Source organism: Platalea leucorodia, assembly GCF_965183815.1.
Source record: "Platalea leucorodia genome assembly, chromosome: 4".
Lineage (NCBI taxonomy): Eukaryota > Metazoa > Chordata > Aves > Pelecaniformes > Threskiornithidae > Platalea > Platalea leucorodia.
Window position 1 is genome coordinate 75227603 of NC_138826.1, and position 15192 is coordinate 75242794.

The following is a 15192-nucleotide window of genomic DNA, read 5'->3' on the forward strand; positions in this document are numbered from 1 at the left end:
TAACATCCCTGAGCTGCCTCTGCCATTGTGGACACTGTTGCCAGGCTTGCATAGCAGAACACTTGTCTCTTCCATTTCTTCCATACCCTCAGTGTCCATCATCCTGTGAGTATGCAATAGTGTACAACATGATGTCCATTTTTAAGCTACAGTCTCCAGCTTCATTTGGGATCTTCTGAGAGAATTTCAGTCACTTCTGAAGAACAGAAAGAGAAGATAATACCATGAGATTTCCACCCAGACAGGTGATTTTGCAGTATTAACCTCAACTCTCTCTTTGTCATATTATTACAAAACCAAATAATCAGGAAGACTGATGACTTTTGCTATTGCTAGGATATCAGTCACCAGAGATGTTTCCCTCAAGCCCTGGCCTTCCCTAGAAGTCTGCCAAAAACCTGTCATGGACTCCTGCCCTGCATTTCCCTTGGGTTTCTCCTCTGCTCAGACTTTTCTCCAGTGTTCCAGCCAGAATCAGGTTTTCAACTTCTCCCTCATAAGAGAACAAAAAGTTCTTTTCATCATGATCTTGCTTGGTTCTCTTAAAATTAATTTTCTCCCTGTTTGATCAGAGTATCACCAGTAGGGGTGCTGAAATTCCAAAGGTGGGATCCAGCTGCCTTAATGTTAAGTATCTCATGTCACTGTGGATGTGCAAGGTGCCTTTTGCATGGGGCTAACGTGGGCGCAGTCATGACTACAGGAGCCGTGATTAAGGGTCAACAGCTACCCTGTAGTATCTAAAATGACACTGGATGCCTGGGCTTGGCAGGTGAATCCCACCATAACCCCTCAAGTCTGTTGCATAAACATAGGCATCTAGTGCAGTTCTGGTCAGCAGATGAGACATCTATATGAGGCTGGCAGATGTGACAAAGGACTTGGAAAGTCACAGTGTTCTGAAGTGGCAGTTAGAGGCTAGGCAGGGTGCCCAAAGACAGACACTGAACCTCAGTGTAGAGGCAACTTAATCAAGATCCAAATGTCCCTCCAGTAGATTGGCAATGTTAACATTAAGGATTGAGAAATGTTTGTGAAATTTTAGTAATCTCTTTGGTTTATCGCGTTTGAGCGGTAGAGTGTGTAACAATGTACGAGATCTCTAAGGAGTATGAAGGACTTCTCTAACATTTAAGTACAATTAGATTTTAATTTCAAAAACGTATTTTTGCTCTCTTGAAAAATTAGTTTTGATAGTTTGTAAAAAGCCTGAGCTTGAATATGTGGGAGATGTATTTTTCACAGTCATATGTAAATATTTACCCTAGGGGAAAGAAAACTGAGTTAATAAGGAAAGAAGGAGAAAGAATGCTTTAAAATGTACTCTTTTCTGTCCTGCAGTCTTAAACAAGGAATACATCATTCTAGAACTTTTTAGCTTTTGATGTTTCCGCATGTTACAGAGGTTGGTATTTCTGTAATATTTCTAGAAGTCTGTCATTGTTGTCAGCAGGTACCAATGCAGGTTTGATTGTGGTTTTTAATACATAGTGATCTTAGAATAAATGAGTGTTCTACCTAGCCAAGAGGATACAAACAGTAAAGGAAAAAAAATCTTAAATAACTTTTGTATATACCTAAAGTCAACACTGATTTCATATCTACTCTATTAGTATAAGAATAAAGTCATTAAGCTTGGAACTGACAGTAAAGCCTGATGATCATCATCTGATAGGAAATGCATGAGAAGAGTGAGAACCATATGGGTATGTCTCTCAGTTGTTTTCTGTAGTGAGGCGAACAGCATGGTTTTATCCCTATGGTTTAAACAGAAGATGGAGCCTACTAATCCATCAGAGCTATGTGAACCCCTACAGGATCCATTAAGGGATGGAGATAAGTGTAAATGTATGGTTTCACTGTATTGTATTCTATGATTCTTTTGAAGTTGAATAAGTAGGTACTCTCTTAGCAGCAGCAGTCCTAGTTTCCCTTCTTCACTACTTCTTAATAAGAAGTATAAAAGTAATGCTAATGGTAAATATTCTGCCGTATTTCACAGGGCAAAATGACCACCCATGATAAGCTAATACAAAAGAACACTTTCTTTAAAAATTGTTTAGTAGCTGAAATTAGAACATGGGGCAACTTTCTTGGACTACTTGCTTAATTTCATTTTTATTCTATCCTAATGGCAAAAAACACATCTATTTTATAACTGACATATAAAAAAGATTAAGTACTTTTTTCTTTAAGTCTTGAAGTAGTTGACCACTCATAGAGTTTCATTGCATTCTGTTTGCTGATTTTTTTCAGTCCCTGTGAATAAGCTCAGCAAGTAGAAAATGAACAGCAGAAAAATATATTGGACCAGATTCTTATACCTCTATAAAATATAAGATCAGGAGTAATTCAGAGTTAAGCGGCAACTGCCTAATATTTACTATGCATTAGAAATGTTTGCCCATGGAATTAATACAGATCAACAGTGTGCTATAAATGCACCCCTTAGCTTTTCTGTAACTTCACTATATACTGAAACCTTTGGCTGATTTCAGTGGTATAAATTTTTAAACTGAGATTGGAAACAGAAACCAGGGTTACTTGACCATGCATGCATCTGTTTTTATACCAGTTTCTTTACTTTTCCAGAGGGATGTAAGAGTTGAATGATTTACACCTTTTTTGATCATCTATTTTCTTTTCTCTTGGCATCTGTCCTTCCTAAACTTATAATAAGTTTCAGTTTAGTGCCATGAGGGAAGATCTCAGAAGAGGCTCTTCAATTTTATTTGCTTCAGTAGTTATTTGAGATTGAACAGTTTCTATTAATACTACTGCTATTATTTCTGTTGATGTTGGTCCGCTGCCCAATATCTCTGGAATATGAACTGTTCACAGCCTGCAAAGAAGCAGCCTCAGCACTGCCTGTCAATCTTAGACAAAAATAATATTAAAATGTAAAAAAGTTTTATTCCTAAGCTGGTCTTTCTTTTAATTATTAATAGTTGATTCCTTATGGCTATTGGAATATTTACTACCTTGCCCTTATCTCTGTCCAAAATGGTGTTTCCTTTAAGGAATCTCAATAATTTTAACAGATGACTTATTTAGCCATGGCTACTTTAGTAAGACATATAGTGTAACCCAGGAGGCAGAGATGAAGGCATGTTACTGACTGACTTGTTTATCTGTATTTTACAGGACCTTTAAGACAGTATATGATGACTGGCTGAAGAAAGATTTTAAGTATTAGCTCTTCAGCTACCTAGGAGTATGTCTGGAAAACAACATAAAGGTGTGCTTGTATTGCGATAGATCTGTACATACTATGTTGAATCTACCACAGGCAAAAAGAACAGTGCAGATGAGCTAGCACAGGAAGAGCAACCACTCTCCTAAATCTTCTGGTAGTGATGGTTATTGAGATGACTGCAGTGAAATCACTGTTTTAATTATATAAGACAGAAAAAAGCAGCAGCTTGCAATATGTGAGCTTCACACAAGCAGTTTTTCCTACAAGCCATAGCAAAACCTTTGCCTTCCTAGCGAAGATGATTTTGAATTCTGCTTCCACCTGCCATGTAAATCAGGCTGCACTGAGAGCTGTTGTCCAGTTGATAGTATTCTGAATCTCTTATGGGGAGTGTGTATGTGTGATCCTTTTTTCCAATACCTCTAGAAGAGTCTGAGCTCTTGCATGTTTTACTGAGATCAAAAGGTAGATTACTATTTGACTGGTCTTTTCCAGTTAGGCCTTCAACTTCTATAGCACACTGACTTGCCTGTTCACATGTTTCAACTGATTGTCAGCTATTCTACTGCATTGTTTTTATATTATATTTAGTACTTACGTGCCAATATGACAAACTACTAGTGACTTGTTATTGATGGATCTGTAGATTGGCCTTTTTGATTGTCCACTCTTAACCAGCATTCATCTTCAGATGACTAACTCAGTGCTGTATATAGTTCCTCTTTAGATTGGCTTTGTCTATTCAGGTATGATTTTCTCTTATGTCCTTCATTAAGCCAACAGCAACTTAATGGAATAACAGCTGCATTTTCAGGAACACGCTTTTACTGAGAATATGTATGCTAAATAGAAAACTGTGCACTGGAGGAGTAATAAAGTGGTGACTTCTGCCTACTCACTTACCATCTGATTTTTCCCCTACTTTTAATTTCTGTTCCTTCTGCTCTATTTCATGACAAATAATGTATTTTCTATAAGCTTCATCATTCTGCTACCCACTTATCCACCCTCTCTTTCACAACTTTAAAAAAGGAAAAATACATGTTTTACAGCTGATTTGCTTTGCGATTACATTGCACTGAGTTTTTCAAATGTTATATGATAACATTCAGATAGTATAGGGATGTTAAATACTGAGATGCCTCTGTAGTTATTCTCCAAGCAGTATTTTCTTTCTGTGACATTTAAAGCCAAAAATGCTGGTCTTTACTTTGAATTATTTTTTTTCCTTTATGCAAAGGTAAATATGCTTAAGCTTTTAATTCTATTTAATATTTCTAAAAATATTAACACTTGATTTCGCTTTTCTGCAGGCTCCTATACCCTTCATTATCAGTGTCTTTTTTCAACTGGTATATGAGTTTTTCACAGTGAGTCACACTTTGGAATGAGTCATGTGCATATTGATTCAGGGAGACACATAAGCCTGTCATTAACATGAGAAATCCCATTAACTTAATTGGAACTATTCATGTGCTTAAACTTCAAGACTCAAAAAAAAAGTTACCGAATTCCTGCATTTTTGCACAGCTTACATTTGTGCATGCGCTTCCTACATACCAACTTAGGTCAAATTACTATGCCTGTGGGATGGAAAGGCATCCCTAGAAATACATTTCTGTAGCATAAACTGTCCTTGCTAGGTTGAATTCTGTCTTGGGGCTTTATGCTTCAATGTGCTAAGTTCTTTTTACTTGGTCCAGCAAAGCACTTGAAGTGCTTTGATGTTAAGTATTTGAAATTGATACCAAGTGTGTGAATAGTCTGATCTATGTGTATGAGGTACATGCTCAAAGTCAGACAAGTGCTTAAAAGGCAGGTTAACTTTATTTTACCTAATGTTAAGAGGGAGAAATTAATTTGGAAGGCAATTCAATCCTGTCCCAAACACAGATATTAGGATGGGGTAAATAAGTTGTAGCAGTGCCTATATTTCCATGTGTTAAAGACAACTAGTTTAATCCATAGATTAAACAATCCATAAATTAGTTTAATCCATAGATTAAACAAATAGCTCAGATGAAATGCTTAGCTTTCAAACAGTTCAAACTAGTTTAAAAGAATGATGTTCTAAGTGCCTTTTTGAATCAGGACAGTGCATGTTGCAGCTTCAAGCAGCTAATATTTCGTCCCGTTAATTTCACACTGAAAAACAAATGTGGTATATGCTTCCCAAGATATTTAAACATGAAAATTCTATAGGCTCCATCTATTGCATCATTCTTAGCAAATACCTTCTTATTGTGGTTAAATTATAATTACTAAAAGCACTTAGTGTTCCATTCTCTGCAATTTTTCGATTTATTGAATTCTTGAATTTTCTGTCACTTGAAAATCTTCACCCACATGGCAAAATTAAGCAGCAGTTAGAAAAGAGTGAAGATTCTTACTGAACTACATTGAGGTGTCTTTTGCTTTGCACTTAAGGTATACACACAAAATATCAGATCACTAAATATGAGCATCCTGGTAGTGGCTTTTATATAGCGATGAAATACTCTTCATATGAAGATAACCAGACTTAGTTGAAAAGCTTTTATGTTTAGTGAAAAATAAATTGGGCAAGATCAACCTTTTTATTAATACATGACACTGTTGATGGGCCATTTTTTCTTTTATGGTTATTTTTTAGCAAATGAAAAGCCACCTTAAGTCTTAGATACCTTTTCTTCCATTGATAAAGGAATTAGTATCCTTTTTTTAGTTTATGCCTGGTATTTCCCAATTAATTAATAGCTGCTTAGGTTTTTAAGTCCTAAAACTTTTGTCGTATTGTATGTATGCATCCTTTTATGAGAGTAGTGCAAAGATTCAGAGTTGTCTTAATTGTCATTATTTATGTTGCATGCAAGGATGAATTAAAAAATCGAAGCATATGGTCCTGCTTTGAATACACATTCAGATGTACTCATTCATTTTATAATCTCATTTTTACTTAAATTTTGGGCTTATTCAGTGTACATTGTACTTGCCATCTAGTTCCAGGATGTATTTGCTGCATACTGTCAGATCCTGCTCTGAAGACAGAATGATTAATTTCTGGAGTGCTCATCATGATAGATGTCAATAGCACTTGCCCACTGAGGGGCAGTAACTACACATTCATGTATTTTTCGTCACGTATGTGAATTAATCATGTTTACCTAAAGTTAATACATTTTGCTGTTGTTACATGTAGTCAATTACCATGACTCTGCTGACCTTCTGATGACTTTGAGTTACAGTAATTTCTTCCCAGGTTCAGTTCAGACAGTACTGTGCTTGAGTTCAAAGTGTTTGACTGCTTCAGACAAAGTTTGGGGTTTTTTTTGTGTGTGTGTGTGGGTTTGTTTGTTTGTTTTACAGAGCCCCAGTCAGAAAATACTATCATGTGCAGTGGTGTAGAGGTCAAGATTCTCCCTATCTGGGACTGCTAGAGCTTGGATTTTCAGAGCACTTAGTCTCACATACCATTGAATATGGTCACAGAATATCTCATGCTTGTTCCTGATGTCATCTGGCACTTCTGCAAACTTGCCTTCACAATTTCAACATAGCCAGGAAATAAGGAACACAAACTTAGTGACCATCTTGGAAAAGTTTAAATGACATGTCCGGCATCCCAAAGGGGTTATGGCAGAGGCAGGTACCGAGTACACTTCTTCAACATTCAGCTGCTTTAGGTACAAGACCATCCTTGTTCTCCTGGTATTCCCTTGCTGAATACAGGAGGTGCAATCAAACTCTAACCAGACTCATAGCGAATGAAATGACGAAAGAAATGTAAACTAGGAACATATTTGTGAAAGAATGGCTGCAGATGCGCAGTGTTAGGTGGAGGACAAGATAACGAGGATGGAAAATGGAAAAACACCAAGCAGGGAGAAGGCTGCCTTGGGGGATGTGGGAAAGGTGTGCCCAGGCCACCAAAACGTTTCACTGTTGTTCCTCTGTAAGACATAGCATGTGTCTTGTAAATGAGGCTCCTCCTTGTCAGGATCCTTACTGAATCCCAGAAGGGTACATTTGGTTAATGTGGGGATCCTGCTGTGGAAAAATAGTAACTGATGGTGTTACGTTTCATGCCCAAATGCTGCTTTTTTCTCTTCTGTATCCATCAGGCATTTTCCCCTGGGAGCAGCCTGGGCAGCAGCAGGGGGAGCAGTGAGAGCACAGGAATACTATCCCGGCTCCGCTGTCCCTGGCTTGGCTGCCACAGCTGCTGGGAACAGCAGCAGCAGAGAACAACCTGCTCAGCCTAATTTATAGAGGATATTCAGGAGCAGTTTCCTTCTTTGTTAGTTCTTAGTATAATGTAAAATTAAGAGTATTAGACTATAGAACTGTATTTTTTTTTCACTTGTATTTCACGACATGAGTTACATATCCCTTGGCCCAGGCAAAGGAGAGGTAGAGACATGCCTCTGTAATCCAGTGGTTAGGATCATATGAAATATTTGCATGGTCCTCTGTCTGACAAACTATTTCTTCAGAAGAAACCTCCTACTGACTTCATTGTTGCAGACTAAGTGGTAGCATTTAGCTTATCAAATGTCTGGTTGCTTTCTACCTTCCATAAGCAGAAGGAGATTGCCTTTCGGATTTTGTCTTTGCTGTTCCATTTCAAAAAGCTTATTTTCTTGATATGTGATATGCTGTAAGATAAATGAATAGTTAGCATTAGTGTCCAGAACTATGAGGCAATAGCAAATGGTAAAGGTCCTATTATTTTATATCTCTTACAGTTTTACTGGTGCTATCTTGCTCTAGTGGATACTGCCTGAAAGGGTATACTGCAAACAGATGATAATTATGCAAAAACAGAGATACAAGAAGTAAAGAAAGATTTTTATGTTTGGTTTTAGATTTCACCGGACTACTACAGGAAAGTCTCCTCTGTATCCTGAAATGAGGGAATTAAATCATGTTTTGCCTAGCAATGGCTGCTTACAAATGTCAAGGCAGAAAGCAGACGAGTTTTCATTAAAAACTGAGAAAAAGAGGGAATAAAAGGAAATAAGAGGTTTTGTATGACTTCCTGCATTCATAGAGAAAACCTCTCTAGATAATGAGGTCATATGGTAGTCAGGAAATCATTGACATCTGTAAAAAGGAAGGCCAAAACTTTGTATGGTTTATACATAGAGTAAAGCTTCTTGAGCTGTGAACTTGGCAGCGTTAAGTAATAGTTAAGATTAAAGGTGCTCTCTTTTTCTTTTCCTGTTGACTGTTAAGAGTGGAACAGACTTTCTCTGCTTCTTTTTGTCTGTACTCATCATTCTGTCTGTTGCTAAATATTGGCTTGCTCTGTTAGATCAGGAGAGAGATGTCAAGTTATTGTGATAGCCAATTTGATGTACATCCATATACCAGGAGAACAAATAGCCTGTTTACAGAATAAAGCATCCTTTAGTCTAATGTATCCTACTGGGCAAATTTTGCCTTTTGTGTAGATGGAGACACGAAGAGGAAGACTTCCATACCTAAATTTTCAAAGGCATAATCTAAATGCTCATCAGATATGAAAATCAGAGGTGATGTGTCAGGCCCAGTAGAATCTGGGGAAAGCTTGCCACTAATTGTAATAGTCCAAAGTCCTTATGCTAGATCTTACTACTCCCTTACTGCTATATTATTATTCTCTCTTTTTTATGTATAGAGAAATTATATTGTTAGTGTCTTACTGCTATAAGCAATTTTTAACACTTAGTTCAATGTTCCAGTAAAAACCAGAACTTTTATGAAATCTTTTATTCTGTATCACTCTTGTAGTTTCCCTACCAATTTTTCCTTTTAATATATTATATCTAATATTTTTTTAAGGGTTTTCTGTCTTGGTTTTTTTGAGGATATATGATGCTTATACTCGTGTCTCTTCTAGCTTAGGCAGAGTTGGCCTTTTATAAGCTTAATATGTTGACTTCACCATTTCATAATGGCAAATTCAATTAATTGAGCAACTATGATCTAGGTGGCATTTTCTAACTACGTTTACTTTTTTTTTTGGAGTCAAAAGAGGCATGAATAAAAGGGTCTCAATTGTGTCTGTTTTTCTTTAGGTGACAGAAATCTCTTCCTCTCTCTTTATTTATTTCTTTTTTTCTGAGAAGTGGGCATGAATAACTTCAGTTTCACTAAAACTCTCCCCACAGGGCTGTTTCAAGGCTCTCCAGCAGCACACGCAGAATTAGATTTTCATGTCCAAAGGATCTCTGAGGAGGCAAAATTAAATTATGAAACAGAACAGAAAAATGAGGGAGTTCTGGGAAAGGAATGAAGGCTGGGAGAGAATAGCAGGAATCTGGGTGGTCTGGGTTGGGAGTTTTATGGGCTTGTGTGACAGTCTGAGGTCTGTGGATTGATTGTAGATCTTTCTGTATAACATCTGTCTCCTCCAGGTGCATCCCTCTCCCTGGGGTATGCAAACCCAGTCTACCCCATTTGGGGGACTTCTGACTCCCCTTTGATGCAACTATTAACTCCTTTTCTCCTCTTTGCAAATGCAGCTGTCTCCCTGCAGCAACTCCCACTTATCCCTTTGCACCTGTTGTCTGGCAAGAACTGGGCTCCTGGCAGCAGGGGTGGGTGAGAAAGGTGACAGCGATAACTGTTTCTTGACCCTTTGCATATATTTCTCCTAATGCTTCCTTTTTAGTGCTTTATCAGTAGCAGAAATCTGGGCAAGAAAAGAGAAATCAGTCATTAAGTATAAAAAGAGTCAACCCTATTCTGCAGTAGTCTGTAAATTAGCCTGTATTGTATAATTCATACGTGGATTCTCTAGTTGCATAAGAGTACTAGTCAATTTATTTCAATAATGTGTCTTATGAACTCTGACATCGACTGGTCCTTTTTTGAATGATCAGGAGATCTGCCTGTATAATATTCCCCACTTCTTCTCATTCATATTGACAACATTAATTTAAATTTGTGAGATCCCCACTCTATCTTAGGCTATTTACATGAAATAAATCTAATGGAAATAATACAAGTCTCATTTTGCTTGTGTATTTTTTTCCATTGTTCAATAATATTTTCGCTATAATTTTTTTCTACTCTCTTCCTGTAATGGCTAAATATTCACATGTTCTCCCTTGAATGAGTCAAATGTATTGAATTTCATTATTCATCTTCCTTTAGTTGTGTTAAAAAATTCTCTCTGATATTATGTGAGTGCATTTTTTAGCTTTAGAAGGTGCATTGACTGTACTTTTTTTTTTTTTTTTATTACTTGTCTTCATTCACTTACATTGGATTGTAAGGTCACATCTAATGTGCATTACCTGCTTTACTGTACCTAGCACTGCTGCAGTTCTTTGCTTTTTGCTCCAGGGGGCAAGAAGCACTTTATTTTCTGGTACAACAATTCTGAGATTTAAAATATAAACGTAGGGCAAGCACCATGGAAGATGGCATCATAAATAGAAGGGAAAGACCTGTAGTCTGCTTCCTTTTGTGTATGTAAATGCATAGCAATAATAGTCCTTCACGACCCACACTCTGCAGGGTTAACCCAATCCTTTTGATAATCTGTGTAAGAATATTGGTTGCTATGGCAACACAGTCTGTGGTACCACTTGACTGTCAAAATAACCTCATGAAATATCATGCTAAGAATGTTTCATAAATTTACTTTTAAAATAAAAAGTAAATAAATCCACCTAACTTTAGAAGATATGGCTAAATTCATGAAGTCTGCAACAAGGGAACAACCATTTTCGAACTGAGGGGTGTCAGACTAGTAGCGATGGATGTATCGTGTTTCTCATCTTTGGTGAGTGAGCTGACAGAGAATTTGAAATATTTTTTTCTGCTTAAATTAATGGTATATCAACCACATCTGTGTATAAGAAGTTAGCACGAGAGTCAAAGGTTAAATGATCCTCAGATATTACACAATATGAGTTAGTATCTGACGGTGCGGAGCCTTTGCTTCTCTTACAGTTTCTGTCAACTTGTGTTCATCTTCAGAACTGCTGCTGTTTCTCCACCTCTTTCCCCCCCTACTTTTCCTTCACCTCTGCATTCCCTTTCTTGCAGCAGACTCCACACATTTCTTTATTCTATTGGCCAGAATAATCTGCAGTTAAGTGGTAGGGTTTTTTTATTTTTATATGGGCCTCATAGCAGTGCTTTAGAGTTAATGTTACCACCAGATTAATAGATGTGGTCAGCCATAGTCTCAAACAGCATTGTGTTGGTCAGGCAAAAATCCAGCCACTTCTGAAAGATTGTTGAAGATAAACAAGTGTTCCTAAAGACAGCATTTAGTATCTGAATATCTGGTAGGCTGCACAAACAAATGTCAAGCAGGCTAGAACAGCTATTACATATTCCAATTTAAATATGGACAAAGAATTAAGATGTGAGAAAAATTTACTTTTTTGTTGTTGTTATCATAATTTTTTTTAACATGAGATTTTAAAAATCATTTATTACTGGCTTAACTTTTCTCCTCCTCCTCCTGAAATCAATAAAAACTGCCACTGCGATTCATTCAGTTGGGGTGGACTATCCTGTGTAGCAAAATAACATAAATAAATGGGAACTGTCCCCTCTTCCTGTTTCTGGCTGTCCTAAAAAATTAGGATAGTGGTTTAAGCAAAAATCAGCATTATTCCCTTATCACTGAGACCAATATGGAAGCCTTAATGCTCACAACTGAATGACTTTTTCCCATACCTTTCATCCCTTCTAGCTAATTTATTATTGGTAAATATAAAATAAAAATTGAAATCTCATATTTTGATGGAATTTATCTTTTTTTTCTGCAAAAACCTTGGACTGATCCAGGCAAATATAATACAGCTGTACTTTTCTTTTCTGAACACAGCAGATGACTATTGAAGCAAGATCCTCTTAGTTTATATTATTTCCTTCTTGGGGATAGTATTTTTTTTTTATATGAATGTTAGTTTTTATTCTCTGTGGGATATCCTAAACTTAGTGATGTTAAAGCAAACTTTAAAGTAGAATGAAGTAGAAATTGCCCATTACTTGATAATGAAGAAAATAAATACATATTTTTAATGTAAGATACTATGTTTACTCATATTTAAAGTATAATTGCAGATAGATCAACATGCACTTTCCTTAGAAAGTGTGATTTTCATACAGCAGATAGATAGTTGAGTAGTTACTTTGTATTAAAACAGCACTTTATCTTTTGAAATTTATAAGCAGGTATCTTTTAAGTTCTTTTCATTAAGTAAAATGTTTCTTTAGAATATATCACTGTTTAATTTGAAAGTACTGTTTCTTTATTCACAGAGGCCGCCTTCAACATGTTTATCACCAAGAGAGGAAGAAGATGATGATGCAGGTGAAAATACTTGTGGTCCTTCAGGTTTATGGGAGGCATTGACACCTTGTAATGGATGCAGGAACCTCGGATTTCCTATGCTTGCACAGGTATATGTTTACCTTTTCATCATAAAACATTAACTACAGAAGAGCTGCTTAATCTCTTCTCTTTCTTACCTCTTACGGTAATTTCTGGTCTTGCCTTATTCCCTTCATAATTGTTACCTTCAGTCTTCATTTTAACCTCAAAATCCAGTTTTAAAATTAAATGTCAAAGTTCGGTCATCCTGCTGTAATACTCATCCAGATTAGTTTATGAGACTGTTTGGTGTTTATTACTGCCATTTTAGACAGATAGTTTTTATGTTGCATAGCTTTCTCTTCTGATTCAGCCTGAAGAGAAATTTTGAAGTTGCGTAGTTTCCTTTGGGATAAGTACTCTATTTTTGACCAGCTTCTAATTAATATAATGCTATAATGCTCAGCTACTTTCTTTATAGAATTAATTGAGGACATCATGCATAACTCAACTGATGTAAGAATATAGCCTAAGACTTCTCTTTGAAGAATATATAAGTTAAAAAAAAAAAGTCCCAAACATTTTCAAATGCTCATGATAATACAGAAGAGAATAAATAAAAATGGGTAACATACTTGGGTTTAAGTCCCGACAATTCTCAGAGCAGACCAGTCTGCAGTACCCACCAAGGCATGCCAACAGCTGTGACCTGAACAAGTGATATTGTATTGCTACAGAACAGGATGATGCTTATGGCTGCTTTTGGGTCTCCCTTGTTCTCTCCCCCCACTATAGTTTTGCATTCTCATTTCTGTAACATTTTCCTGCGGTTTTCTTGTAGTATTGAATGGAGACCTGCCAAATTTCTGTTTAGAAATGTCTGTTTTTTCAGTTGCATCTTTACTTGGCACTGCATTTAAATAGTTTTGTTAGATTCTTGTGTACCAGATTGGAATTACATATCCTGTCTCACCACACTTTATACACTGTTGCTTTCATACCATGACTGTACGTTTTATTCCTTTTAGTCTCATGGGACTTGCACCTGTTTGAAGCTTCCACTGTAGTCAATGGAAACAGGATATGGCAACTGATGTGCTTGAATAACAATGAGCGCTGCCCTATCTTTTTATAAGGAGCTTTTATATTCCTTTCCCCTTTCAGTAGCTGTTTACTGCTTCATACTATCTTTCATTTTAGGCATTTGGCAAGGTGCAGAGCTGTCAGAATTATCCTGATTTGCAATAGGAGTGCCGTAGTTACTAATTCCTCATTTTTAAGAATTTGTTTCAAAAAAATTTCATAAATGGAACTTTTCTTATTTAAATATGTATCACCTATGGTTTAATTATAGTTAAACTTTCCTATGATGAGCACATACGGCATTTTGGAGTGATTTCCCAATTTTAAAAAACATTTTCATTTTCCTTGTTTCTTTTCAATGTAAGGTATATGTAAAGTGTGTTATAAAATTGAGGAACACATTTGAAAAATAGAATAAAATTAGCTTTATTGGTTGGTATCTCTTTCCTTTTTATAAAGAGAGATTCATTTGAAGAACAATGTAAGTTTTAAGATAGTGACTCCTGAATTCATTTTATTCATTGGACTTAAGTTTTAAACTCAACCTTACAATATCTCATCTTTCTTGCTCTGAGAACTAACATGATTTTTAATTATGGGTACAAAAAAAGAGTATATTTATTCTGTGTTCATTCATGAAATGACAGATTGCCTTTCTAGATTGTTTCTCTCCATAAAAATTGAAGACAGAGATAGTTTGGTGTTTTTGTTGGGTTTTTTTCTTTTTATGAAAGAAAAGAAAGAAGTTAAGTAGTGAAAAATCTTCAAATTTCAAAGCAGTGAATTCAGTTTATAAAGTGTTGCCATCTATGTATGCAGTCTTTCAAGCTGTTAGCTAATCTGTTGGATCTTTCACATTTACTTCAGGATGCGGCAGAGAACATCTTGTTCTAAGGGATCAAGAACACAAATTATTTATTTCAATTTTTAGATTAAGACCAATATATTGAATTGGTCTAACAAATTATGATAGATATAATCTGCAACATCATGTTTTAGGTAAAAGTACAAAAATATGTTTCTGATACTTATGTCAGTCCACTAGCATATCAGAAAATGTAGTCTTCATCATGAAGAAACAATGAGATAAGCGTACTTGACAGTCTTGAAATCCATACTCTACCAAAGATCCCAAAATAGGGAAAAGGGTCTATCAATTACTCTTGAACACAAATGACAAGTTCATTTTTCCAGTTCTCTTCTAGTTAAAAATAGATTTTACAGTTATATAAATATACTGTGTTTACACAGCAAAGGAGAACAAACATAAAGATTGATTCTTGGTTTATATACACAGTCAGAGGTACAATGGTAGAATGAAAGTGAATTTTAGGTGAGATTATGACAGTGTCCATCTGTGACCCCATGAGCTAACAGTTTTCTATATGCCAAAGAAAAGAGCAGTTATCTCCTTGACAAACTTGATTTCTTTATTGCAGTTACGGAAAAAGGCTTGGCTGGAGGTACTGCAGTATGTCATTTCTGTCTGTACTGTGCTGGGAAGTGTCATTTTAGAAAGGACTGTTATAGAAAGTACTGTGTAAATTGTTCTGCAGATATCATTTAAAACCAAACATAGCAGTAATACAGGTATTCTCAGAATAAGCAACTC

The 15192-nt window shown here is 36.1% G+C and overlaps 1 protein-coding gene across 1 annotated transcript in view; it reads left to right on the forward strand.

Annotated features, from left to right (window-relative positions):
- Positions 1 to 15192, forward strand: part of ANKS1B (ankyrin repeat and sterile alpha motif domain containing 1B) — a gene marked incomplete at both ends in the record, with an annotated part of 442459 nt that overhangs the window by 95837 nt on the left and 331430 nt on the right. The window contains 1 exon segment of the mRNA XM_082308774.1: positions 12446 to 12586. Coding sequence (XP_082164900.1) covers positions 12446 to 12586 — 141 coding nt within the window.